Source organism: Carcharodon carcharias, chromosome 29, assembly GCF_017639515.1.
Source record: "Carcharodon carcharias isolate sCarCar2 chromosome 29, sCarCar2.pri, whole genome shotgun sequence".
In the NCBI taxonomy this organism is placed as follows: domain Eukaryota; kingdom Metazoa; phylum Chordata; class Chondrichthyes; order Lamniformes; family Lamnidae; genus Carcharodon; species Carcharodon carcharias.
Genome location: NC_054495.1, coordinates 8,692,654 through 8,705,126, shown reverse-complemented (window position 1 = coordinate 8,705,126; position 12,473 = coordinate 8,692,654). Strand labels below are relative to the sequence as shown.

The following is a 12,473-nucleotide window of genomic DNA, read 5'->3' as shown; positions in this document are numbered from 1 at the left end:
AGAGAGAATGTCAATGTGTGTCTGTCTGTGGGTGTGTGTGAGAGAGAGAATTTCAGTGAGTGTGTGCCTGTCTGAGCATGTGTTGTGTGTGTGCACATATGTGTCCATCTGTGAGTGTGTGTGCGTGTCTGTGAGAGTGTGTGTGTGTCCGTATCTCTGTGTCTATGTCTATCTCTGTCTGAGTGTGTGTTAGCCTGAGAGAATGTATGAGTGTGTGTGTGTATGTGTGGTGCATGTCTGAGTGAGCGTATGTGTTAGCCAGTGTGTGTGTTAGCCTGAGAGGGAGAGAGAGAATGTCTGTCTCTGTCTGAGTGTCTGTGGGTGACTAAGTGCATGTGTGTGTGTGTGTGTGTGTGTGTGTGTCTGTCTCTCTGCGAGAATGTGTATGTCTGTCTCTGTCTGAGTGTGTGTAGGTATCTGATAGCCTGAATGTGCATGTGTGTGTCTGATAGCCTGAGTATGTGTGTGTGCGTGTGTGTGTGTGTGTGTTTGTCTGAGTGTGCGTGCCTGTCTGTCTGTGAGAATGTGTGTGTGTCTGTCTCACTGGGAGCATCCATGTCTGAGTGTTTGTGGGTATCTGTCCGACCATCTGAGTGTGTTCCTGTCTGTGTGTGTACCTGTCTGAGTCTGTGTTGGTTTGAGAGTGCGTCTGAGTATAAGTGTAAATGTGTGTGTGTGTGCCTGAGTGTGTTAGCCTGAGTGTGTGCTTGTGCGCATGTCTGTGTGTGTGTGTGTGTGTGTGTGTGTGTGCGCGCACGTACGTGTCTGTCTGTCTGAGTGAGTATGTGTGTGTGTGTGTGTGTCTGTCTGAGTAAGTATGTGTGTCAGAGGGCGTGTGTGTGTGTCTGTCTGTCACTGTCAAAGAGAGAGAGTGTGTGTCTGTCTGCCTGAGTGTGTGTTTCTCTGTTTGCCTGCCTGATTGCGTATGCATGTGTCTGTCTGTAAGAATGTGTGTGTCTGTATCTCAGAGTGTCTTTGTCTGTCTCTGTCTGAGTGTGTGTCTGACTGTGTGTGTCTGAGTAGGAGTGTGAGTGTGTGCATTTCTGTCCATCTGAGTGATTGTGTGCATCTGTGTGTCAGAGGGTGTTTGTGTGTCTCTGTCTGTGTGTCTGATTGTATCTGTCTGAGTGTGCATGTCTGACTGGGTGTGCGCCTGAGTGTGTGTGTGTATCAGAGTGTATGTGTGTGTCTGTTTGTCTCTCTGTGAGAGTGTCTATGTCTGTTTTTCTCTGAGTGTGTGTGTGTGTCTGAATGTCTGCCTGAGTCTGTGTGCTTGTGTGTGCACATCTGAATGTCTGTGAGTGTGTGTGTATGTGTCTGTGTGTGTATATGTGTCTGTGTGTCTCTCTGTCTCAGAGTGTCTGTGCGCGTGTGTTTGTCTGAGTGTCTGTCTGAGTGTCTGTCTGTGTGTGTGTGTGTGTGTGTGTGCCTCAGTGTCATCTGAGTGTGTGTGAGTGTGTCTGTGTGTCCAGTGTCTGTCTGAGTGTGTGTGGGGGGGTGTTGGTGTGTGTCTGAGTGTGTATGTGTTTGTGTGTGTCTGAGTGTGTGTGTGGGTGGGTGTGTGCCTGACTGCCTGTGTGTGTGTGTGTATCTTCTCTGTCTGAGTGTTTGTGTCTCTGTCTGAGTGTATGTGTGTTTCTGTTTGATTGTGAGTGTATGTGTGCCCGCGCACACATCTGAGTGTGTAGGAGGGGTGTTAGCTTCTGTGTGTGCATGTGACAGAGGGTTTGTGTCTGAGTGTGTCTGTATATCTGTCTGCCTGCGTGTGTGTGTGTCTGTCTGGGTGTGCATGTGTCTGTGTCTCTCCATCTGCTTGTGAGAGTGTGTGTGGCTTTCTATGACTGTGTGTGTGTGTGTGTGTCTGAGTGTCCGTGTATGAACGCGTGTGTGTGTTTGAGTTTCTATATATGTGTGTGTCTGTCTGTGTGTGTGTGTGTGTGCATGTGTGTGTGCGTGAGTGTCTGTGTGTCTGTCTGTCTGTGTTGGAGTGTGTGTGTCTGCATGTGTGTGTGAATGTCTGAGTGTGCGTGTATGTATGTGTGTGAGTGGGTGTCTGAGTGTGTGTGTGCGTGTGTGTGTCTCTCTCTCTCTGTCTATGTGTGTGTGTGACTGAGTGTGTGTATGTCTGAGTGTGCGTGTGTCTGTCTGTGAGAGTGTGTGCATCTGTCTGCCTGTGAGAATGAGTGTGTGTCTGTCTCTCTGAGAGTGTCTATGTCTGAGTGTGTGTGGGTGTCTGCCCAAGTGCCTGAATGTGTCTCCATCTGAGTGTGTGCCTGTCTGAGTGTGTGTCTGTCTGAGTGTGTGCCTGTCTGAGTGTGTGCCTGTCTGAGTGTGTGCCTGTCTGAGTGTCTACGTGTGTGTGTATGTGTGTGTCTGAGTGTCTGGATGTGTGTCTCTGAATGTCTGTGCATGTGTGTGTGTCTGAGTGTCTGTGTGCCTGTGTCTAGAGTGTGTGTATCTGTGTCTGCATGTGTGTTTGAATGTCTGAGTGTGTGTGCATGCCTGAGTGTGTGTGTGTGTGTCTGAGTGTGTCAGTCTATGTGTGACTGTATGTGTGTGTGCGTGTGTGTGTGTGTATGTGTGTTTATGTGTGTGTCTGAGTGTCTGACTGTCTCAGTGTATGTGGGTGTGTCTGTGTGGGTGTGTTTTTGAGTGTCTGCCTGAGAGTGTCTGTATGTTTGTGTGTCTGCCTGTGTTTGTGTCTGAGTGTGTGTATATGTCTGATTGCCTTCCTGTCAGAGTGTGTGTGTGCATGCGTGTGCGTGTGCATGTGTATCTGAGTGTCTGGCTGTCTCAGTGTGTGTGGTTCTGTCTGTATGAGAGTGTCTGTGCATTTGTGTGTCTGTTTGTCTTTCTGATGTCTGTGTTTGTGTCTAAGTGTCTGCCTGTCAGAGTGTGTATGCGCACATCTGAGTTCCTGCCTGAGTGTGTGTGTGTGTGTCAGAGAGAGAGAAAGAGTATCTGTCTCTGTCTGAGAGGGTGTGTGTCTGTATCTGAGTGTGTGTGTGCGTGTGCATGTGTCTGAGTTTGTGCATGTGCATGTGTCTGAGTGTACACGTGTGTGTCTGCATGACTGAGTGTGTGTGTGTGTGAGTATGTGTGTGTGTGTGTCTGAGTGTCTGTCTGAGTGAGTGAGAGTCTGTGTGTGTGTGTGTGTGTGTGTGTGTGTGTGTGTGTGTGTGAGACTGTCTGTCTGTGTGTTTGTATCTGAGGGTGTGTATGCCTGATTGTGTGTGTGTGTGTGTGTCTGAATGTCTGTCTGCATGTGTGTGTGTGTCTAAGTGTCTGTCTGTGTGTGTGTGTGTCTCTGTCAGTGTGTGTGTCTCTGTCAGTGCGTGTGTTGTCTGTCAGTGTGTGTGTGTGTGTCTGAGTGTCTGTGAGTGTGTGTGCCTGTGTGTGTGTGTCTGTCTCCATCTGAGAGTGTCTGCCTCTGTCTGAGTGTCTGTGTGTGTGTGTGTGTCTGAGTGTGTGTGTGGGTGTCTGTCTGAGTGTCTGTCTGAGTGTATGCATGTGTGTCTGAGTGACTGTATGTGTATCTGTCTCTGTCTGAGTGTTTGTGTCTTTGTCTGAGTGTGTGTGTTTGTGCCTGTGTGTGTGTGTGTGTGTGTCTGAGTGCCTGTGTGTGTGTGTCTGAGTGCCTGTGTGTGTGTCTGAGTGCCTGTCTGAGTGTGTGAGAATCTCTGTCTGAGTGTGCATATGTGTCAGTCTCTGTATGTGTGTGCGTGTGCCTGAGTGTGTCTGTCTGCCTGAGTATGCATGTGGCTGTGTGTCTCTGTCTGCCTGTGAGACTGTGTGCCTGTGTGTTTGTGTGTGTGTGTGTGTGTTTGAGTGTGTGTGTGTATTTGAGTGCGTGTGTGTGTGTGTTTGAGTGCGTGTGTGTGTGTGTTTGAGTGCGTGTGTGTGTCTGAGGGTCTGTCTGAGTGTGTGTGTGTGTGTGTCTGAGTGTATCTGAGAGTGTGTGTGTGTGGGTGGGTGTGTGTCTTAGAGTGTGTGCGTGTGTGTGTATGTGTCTGAGTGCCTGTATGAGTGTGTGTATGTCTGTGTGTGTATCTGTCTGACTGTCTCTGTCTGAGAGTGTCTGTGTTTGTCTGAGTGAGTGTGTGTGTGTGTGTATCTGTCTGTCTGTGCATGTCTGAGTGGGTGTGTGTCTGTCTGCCTGAGTGTGTGTATGTCTATGTGTCTCTGTCTGCCTGTGAAAGTGTGTGCACATTTTTGTGAGAGTGTGTGTAAGTCTCTGTCTGAGGGTGTGTGTGTGTCTGTCAGTGTGCGTGTGTGTGTGTGTGTGTGTCTGAGTATCTGTCAGTCAGTGTAGTGTGTGTCTGAGTGTCTATGGGTGTGTGTGTCTGTCTGTCTGTCTGAGTGTATGCCTGTCTGTCTGAGAGTGTCTGTCTCTGTCTGAGTATGTATGTATGTGCCTGTGTATGTGTGTGTCTCTCTGAGTGTGCGTGTGTCTGTGTGTCTGTCTGCCTGTGAGAGTGTGTGTGCCTGTGTGTATATGTGTGTGTGTGCATGCTTGTCTGGGTGTCTATGTGAGTATCTGAGTGTGTGTCTGTCTTTATGTGTGCGCGTGCATGTGTCTGAGTGTCTGTCTGAGTGTGTGTGAGTCTGAGTGTCTGTCTGAGGGTGTGTGTTTGTGTGTCTGCATGTCCAAATGTGTGTGTGTGTGTGTGTGTGTGTGTGTGTGTGTGTGCATGAGCGTGTGTGTCTGAGTGTCTGTGTGTGTGTATGAGTGTGTGTGTGTGAGTGTCTGTCTGAGTGTGTATGTGCCTGAGTGTCTGAGAGAGTATATGTGCATGTGTGTGGGTATGTGTGTGTGTCTGTCTCTGTGAGAGTGTGTGTGCCTGTCTGTCTAAGTGTGTCTCTGTCTCTGTCTGAGGGTGTCTGTCTCTGTCTGAGTGTGTGTGTGTCTGTCAGTGTGTGTGTGTATCTGCCTGTCTGTCTGAGTGTGAGTGTGTGTGTGTCAGAGTATGAGTGTGTTTGTGTGTGTGTCTGAGTGTCTTTCTGAGAGTATATGTGTGTGGTGGGTGTGTATCTGAGTGTATGGGTATGTGTCTGAGTGCCTGGGTGTGTGTCTGTCTGTCTGTCTAGATAGTGCCTGTCTCTATGAGTGTGTGTGTCTCTGTCTGTCAGTGTGTGTGTATATACCTGTGTGTCTGTCTAAGACTGAGTGTGTGTGTCTGTGTGTGTGCGTGTCCAAGCATGTGTGTGTGTGTGTGTGTGTGTGTGTGTGTGGCTGTCAGTGTGTGCCTGATTGTCTGTCTGAGTGTGTGTGTGTGTGTGTGTCTGAGTGTCTGTCTGAGTATGTGTGTGTGTTTGATTGTGTGTGTGTGTCTGAGTGTCTGTCTCTGTCTATCTCTGTCTGTGTGTGTCTGAGTATCTGTGTGTATCTGTTTGTGTGTGTCTGACATGTGTGTGTGTCTGACCATGTTTGTGTGTACGCCTGACTGTGTGCGCGTGCCTGACTGTGTGTGCATGCCTGACTGTGCGCGCGCCTGACTGTGTGCGCGTGTGCGCGCCTGACTGTGTGCGCGTGTGTAGTGCCTGACTGTGTGCGCATGTGTGGTGCCTGACTGTGTGCGCATGTGTGGTGCCTGACTGTGTGTATGTGTGTGTGGTTGAGTGTGTGTGTGTGTGTCCGACTGTGTGTGTATCTGTGTGTGTGTGTCCCCGTCTCTGTCTGAGTGTGCATGTGTGTGTGTGTCTGTCTGTCTCTGTCTGAGTGTATGTGTGTCTGTGTGCATGTGTGTGCCTGTCTCTGTCTGAATGTGTCTGTCTGTCTGTCTCTGTCTGAGTGCATGTGTGTGTGTCTGTCTCTGTCTGAGTGTGCATGTGTGTGTGTCTGAGTATGCATGTGTGTGCCTGTTTCTGTCTGAGTGTGTGTGTGTCTGTCTGAGTGAGTGCACATGTGTGTCTGTCTCTGCTTGAGGGTGCATGTGTGTGTGTCTGTCTGAGTGTGCATGTGTGTGTGTCTGAGTGTGCGTGTGTGTGTCTGTCTGAGTATGTGTGTGTGTGTGTCTGTCTGAGAATGTGTGTGTGTGTGTACATGTGTGTGTGTGCGTGAGTGTGTGTGTCTCTGTCTGAGTGTATGTGTGTGTGTCTCTGTCTGAGTGTGTGTATGTGTGTCTGTCTGTGTGTGTGTATGTGTGTCTCTGTCTGTGTGTGTGTCTCTGTGTCTGTGTGTGTGTGTCTCTGTCTGAGTGTGTGTGTGTGTCTCTGTCTGAGTGTGTGTGTGTGTGTCTCTGTCTGAGTGTGTGTGTGTGTGTGTGTCTGCCTGTCTGAGTGTGTGTCTGTCTGTCTGAGTGTGCATCTGTCTGAGTATGCACTTGTGTGTCTGTCTCTGTCTCGCACTGATCGCGTGTGTCTGTCTCTGTCTGAGTGTGTGTGTGTGTGTGTGTGTCTGTCTCTGTCTGAGTGTGTGTGTGTGTCTGTGTGTGCCTGTCTCTGTCTGAGTGTGTGTGTGTGTGTGTGTGTGTGTCTGTCTGAGTGCATGTGTGTGTGTGTATGTGTGTGTGTGTGTGTGTGTCTGTCTCTTTCTGAGTGCTTGTGTGTGTGCATGTGTGTCTGTCTCTGTCTGAGTGTGCATGGGTGTGTCTGTCTCTGAGTGCATGTGTGTGTGTGTGTCTCTGTCTGAGTGCATGTGTGTGTGTATGTGTGTGTGTGTGTCTGTCTCTTTCTGAGTGCTTGTGTGTGTGCATGTGTGTCTGTTTCTGTCTGAGTGTGCATGGGTGTGTCTGTCTCTGAGTGCATGTGTATGTGTGTGTCTGTCTGAGTGCATGTGTGTGTGTGTATGTGTGTGTGTGTGTGTGTGTGTCTGTCTCTTTCTGAGTGCTTGTGTGTGTGCATGTGTATCTGTCTGAGTGTGTGTGTACACGCATGTGGGTATCTGTCTCTATCTGAGTGTGTGTGTGTGCATGTGGACATGTCTGTCTGTTTCTGTCTGAGTGTGTGTGTGCGCGCGTGTGGACATGTCTGTCTGTCTCTGTCTGAGTGTTTGTGTGTTTTTCTGTCTTAGTGTGAATGTGCATGAGTGTTTGTGTGTCCGTCCCTGTCTGAGAGAGAGTGTGTGTGTGTGTCGTTCTCTGCTCATCTGTCTATGTCAGAATCTCTCTCTCACTGAGTGTTTCTCTCACACACTGTCTCTCTCCAAGTGAGTGTGAGTGTTTGTCTCTCTCACACACACACAGAATGTCTCTCTGTGTTTCTCCTTCTCACACGCACAACACACACACACAGTTTCTCTCTGTGACTCTCTCTCTCAGTTTCTCTCTGTGATCTCTCAGTTTCGCGGTGACTCTCACACACAGCTTCTCTCTGTGACTCTCATACACATGTACAGCTTCTCTCTGTGAATCTCTCTCTCACACACACGTACAGCTTCTCTCTGTGACTTTCTCTCACACATACACACACACACAGTTTCTCTCTGTGACTCTCACACTCAGTTTCTCTCTGTGACTCTCTCACACACACAGTTTCTCTCTGTGACTCTCTCACACACACAGTTTCTCTCTGTGACTCTCTCACACACACAGTTTCTCTCTGTGACTCTCACACTCAGTTTCTCTCTGTGACTCTCACACATAGTTTCTCTGTGACTCTCTCACACACACAGTTTCTCTCTGTGACTCTCTCTCACACACACAGTTTCTCTCCATGACTCTCTCACACACACACACAGTTTCTCTCTGTGACTCTCTCAGACGCACAGAGTTTCTCTCTGTGACTCTCTCACACACACATACAGTTTCTCTCTGTGACTCACACACAGTTTCTCTCTGTGACTCTCACACACACAGTTTCTCTCTGTGACTCTCACACACACAGTTTCTCTCTGTGACTCTCTCTCACACACAGTTTCTCTCTGTGACTCTCTCACCACACACACAGTTTCTCTCTGTGACTTTCACACACACACAGTTTATCTCTGTGACTCACACACACAGTTTCTCTCTGTGCCTCACACACACAGTTTCTCTGTGACTCACACACACAGTTTCTCTGTGACTCACACACACACACACAGTTTCTCTCTGTGCCTCACACACACAGTTTCTCTCTGTGACACACACACACACACACACACAGTTTCTCTCTGTGCCTCACACACACACAGTTTCTCTCTGTGATTCTCACACACACAGTTTCTCTCTGTGACTCTCAAACAGTTTCTCTCTGTGACTCACACACACACACAGTTTCTCTCTGTGCCTCACACACATAGTTTCTCTCTGTGATTCTCACACACAGTTTCTCTCTGTGATTCTCACACACACAGTTTCTCTCTGTGATTCTCACACACACAGTTTCTCTCTGTGATTCTCGCACACAGTCTCTCTCTGTGACTCTCGCACACAGTTTCTCTCTGTGATTCTCACACACATTTTCTCTCTGTGACTCTCACACAGTTTCTCTCTGTGACTCTCACACACAGTTTCTCTCTTTGACTCTCACACACAGTTTCTCTCTGTGACTCTCACACACAGTTTCTCTCTGTGACTCTCTCTCTCACACAGTTTCTCTCTGCGACTCTCTCACACACACAGTTTCTCTCTGTGACTCTCACACACAGTTTCTCTCTCTGACACTCTCACAAAAACACAGTTTCTCTCTGTGACTCTCTCTCACACACAGTTTCTCTCTGTGACTCTCTCACACACACACAGAGTTTCTCTCTGTGACTCTCTCACACACACACAGTTTCTCTCTGTGACTCTCTCACACACACACAGTTTCTCTCTGTGACTCTCTCACACAGTTTCTCTGTGACTCTCACAAACATACACACACACAGATTCTCTCTGTGACTCACACGCACACACACAGTTTCTCTCTGTGACTCTCACACACCCACAGTTTCTCTCTCTGACTCTCTCTCTCACACACAGTTTCTCCCTCTGACTCTCTCTCTCACACAGAGTTTCTCTCTGTGATTCTCTCACACACACTGTTTCTCTCTGTGACTCTCCCTCACATACACAGTTTCTCTCTGTGACTCTCTCTCTCACACACACACAGTTTCTCTCTGTGACTCTCTCACACACAAACACAGTTTCTCTCTGTGACTCTCTCACACACACAGCTTCTCTCTGTGACTCTCTCTCTCACACACAGTTTCTCTCTGTGACTCTCACACACACAGTTTCTCTCTGTGACTCTCTCACAGAGTTTCTCTCTGTGACTCTCTCACACAGAGTTTCTCTCTGTGACTCTCTCACACAGAGTTTCTCTCTGTGACTCTCTCACACAGAGTTTCTCTCTGTGACTCTCACACACAGAGTTTCTCTCTGTGACTCTCACACACACACACACACACAGTTTGTCTCTGTGACTCTCTCACACACACAGTTTCTCTCTGTGACTCTCTCTCACACACACAGTTTCTCTCTGTGACTCTCTCACACACACACAGTTTCTCTCTGTGACTCACACACACACACAGATTCTCTCTGTGACTCTCTCACACACACACAGTTTCTCTCTGTGACTCTCTCTCACACACACACACAGCTTCTCTCTGTGACTCTCTCTCTCACACACACAGTTTCTCTCTGTGACTCTCTCTCTCACACACACACACACACACACACAGTTTCTCTCTGTGACTCTCACACACAGTTTCTCTCTGTGACTCTCACACACACACAGTTTCTCTCTGTGACTTGCTCACACAGTTTCTGTGAGTCTCTCACACACACACACACAGTTTCTCTCTGTGAGTCTCTCACACACACACACACAGTTTCTCTCTGTGAGTCTCTCACACACACACACACACACAGTTTCTCTCTGTGAGTCTCTCTCACACACACACACACACAGTTTCTCTCTGACTCTCACACACAGTTTCTCTCTGTGACTTGCTCACACAGTTTCTCTCTGTGACTCTCACACACACACAGTTTCTCTCTGTGACTCTCTCTCTCACACACACACACACACATTAGTTTCTCTCTGTGACTCTCTCAAACATACAGTTTCTCTCTGTGACTCTCACACACACACAGTTTCTCTCTGTGACTCTCTCACACACAGTTTCTCTCTCTGACTCTCTCTCACACACACACAGTTTCTCTCTGTGAACTTCCAAATCTCTCTCTCTCTCTGTTTCCAAGTCTCCCCACATGCACACACGCCAGTTTGGACGCAGAGAGGAAAAAAAATCGCCAGAAAATGAATCAACCAATTTCACGGTGAAAAAAAAGTGCGACTGATCCCCTCCCGCAAGGGAACAAATACACCTTTGTCTAGATCACGGGTTCTGTGTTTTTTGTTTTAAAAAAAAGTTTACTTTTACAGATCTATCATAAAAAATAAACCAGATTGTTAAAAAAAAACTTTTCCAACTCTGGCCCCTCTCTAACTCTCTGTCCCTCTCTCTATCCAGCCCCAGATTTGGAGGAGGGTGGGGGGTGCGAGTGAGAAAGAGGAAGGGTCGGGACCAAGGCTGGGGACCCGGGACCACCACCCACCACCAACCCCCACCCGCCCCCCCCCCCGTCCCCTCCAATTGTTTTCAGATCAACTCCCCACCTCAACCCAGCTTGCACTCGGCCAGACTGAAGCAACTTATAAGTTACAAGTCCCTTTCTAGATTTAAATATTTATATATATATATATATATAAACGTGACGGGTCTTCCTTAAAACTAAGTGTGTTAAAACTGAAAGTTGAGATTTTCTGTTAACGATTCCTTCGCCCAGAGAGAGAGAGAGAATCGGAAATATATATATTTTTTAAATAAAACAATGCTCATTTTAAAATCCAGCTCCTGGAATCAAAATCTTGGTCCTTTTTTTTTCTTTACAAAAAAGCACAAAAGAGAAAAAGTTTTTTTTTAAACACTTTACCTTCTACAGAAATGTTCACATTGGAAAGGACAAACAAAAGCATTAGGTAGAGAAGAGGTGGTGCTGGTGAGAGGGGAGGGGGGGTTTAGAAAAGTTTCCTTTTGAAACTGACAAATAAAGTAATTTCACACTACCCCCCCCCCCTCTACCCCCTCCCTCCTCCTCCTCCACTCCACTCCCCGCCGCCCCTCCCCCAATGAAATCACACGGGTTGAGAGGCGGAAACTGACGAAATTGAGTCAGTTTCAATCTGTGCTTGGATTGTGTTAGAGAGAGAGAGAGAAAAGTTACTCCATTTTTTTTAAAAAGACTAACGTCGCTCACCCCCATCGCCTCCCCCCCCACCACCACCTTAAACTCTCTCCCCCCCCCCCCCCCCCCCTCTCCCTCCCTCCCCCCCCCCCCTCCTTCTCAGGCTACTCTCTCTCCCTTCCCCCCCCCCCCTCCACACTCCTTCCCTCCTCAATCTTACAAAGGATCGAAATCCCTCCTTTCCCCTCTTTCCCCTCCAAACACAGAGAGGGAGGGGAGGGGGGGGGGGGGGGGGGGGGAGAGAGAAACACATTTTCCAAACACCAACTCCACGTTTCAAAAAAGAAATATCCGTCAAAAATAATAATAATAAAATTCTCACTTTCTTTTTTCCCCTGACTAACTAAAGCATCAGTTCCAAAACAATCACAGCCACAAGGGGGAGGGGGTTTGGTGGTGGGAGGGGGTGGGGGGGGGGTGTTGGGGGGAGGGTGGAGTGAGACAAACTTGGCATGAAACTTGAGAGAACTTCAAAATTATTCGTGATATTATGTAAAATAATAAACAGGATAGACGCACAAGGGTCTTAAACCCAGTCGGGATCAGATCTGGACAGAATATAATCCTGCTCTTTAAAAACGGGTCGGACACACACACACACACACACACACACACACAACCAAGTCAACAAGTCGAGACGATTAGGAATTGGCTCAGACTTCTCCCTCATCGGGAGACGAGTGATTTCTAACCTGGTTCTGCCGGAGTCTTCATTTTACCATCGACTTTGTCACAACAGATGTTCAAATTTTGTCTCAACTCCACAGCCAAGCTCCGGATCGCATTTTGTTCGCTAGCTCCCCGAGTCTTTAAGTGTGAGTTGTACAGATCTCTCTCTCTCTCTCCCTCTCTCTCTCTCTCTCTCTCCCTCCTCCTCCTCTCTCTCACACGTTTAATATTTGTCTTCCCAGCTCAGTCCGCCCACGGACTCTACGCCTTTACTGACGTTACTGCAGGGGGGGAAAAAAACCGCGTCGGCATGGTGACAGCACAGGAACGCAAATAGTCGGTGCAGCACTTCAACAGAGCAGCACTCCGACAGACAGACCAGCGCAGCACAGAGAGTGAGGGAGACAGAGACAGAGACAGAGAGAGACAGAGACAGAGAGAAAGAGGGAGACAGAGACAGACAGAGGGAGACAGAGAGACAGACAGGGAGCGAGACAGGGAGAGAGAGAGAGAGACAGACAGAGAGAGAGACACAGAGAGAAAGAGACAGGGAGCGAGACAGGGAGAGAGACTGACAGGGACAGAGGGAGAGAGAGATAGAGTGAGAGAGAGGCAGGGAGAAGCACAAAGAGAGAAGGACCAGCA

General features: G+C 48.3%; 1 protein-coding gene across 1 annotated transcript in view; it reads right to left on the bottom strand.

Annotated features, from left to right (window-relative positions):
- Nucleotides 1-12,073, bottom strand: part of erf (Ets2 repressor factor) — a 165,040-nt gene extending 152,967 nt beyond the window's left edge. The window contains exon 1 of the mRNA XM_041176769.1: nt 11,852-12,073. Within this exon, the coding sequence (XP_041032703.1) occupies nt 11,852-11,873 (22 nt within the window). The 5' untranslated portion in view covers nt 11,874-12,073. The remainder of the gene's footprint in view (nt 1-11,851) is intronic.
- Between the last annotated feature and the right edge of the window lie 400 nt (nt 12,074-12,473).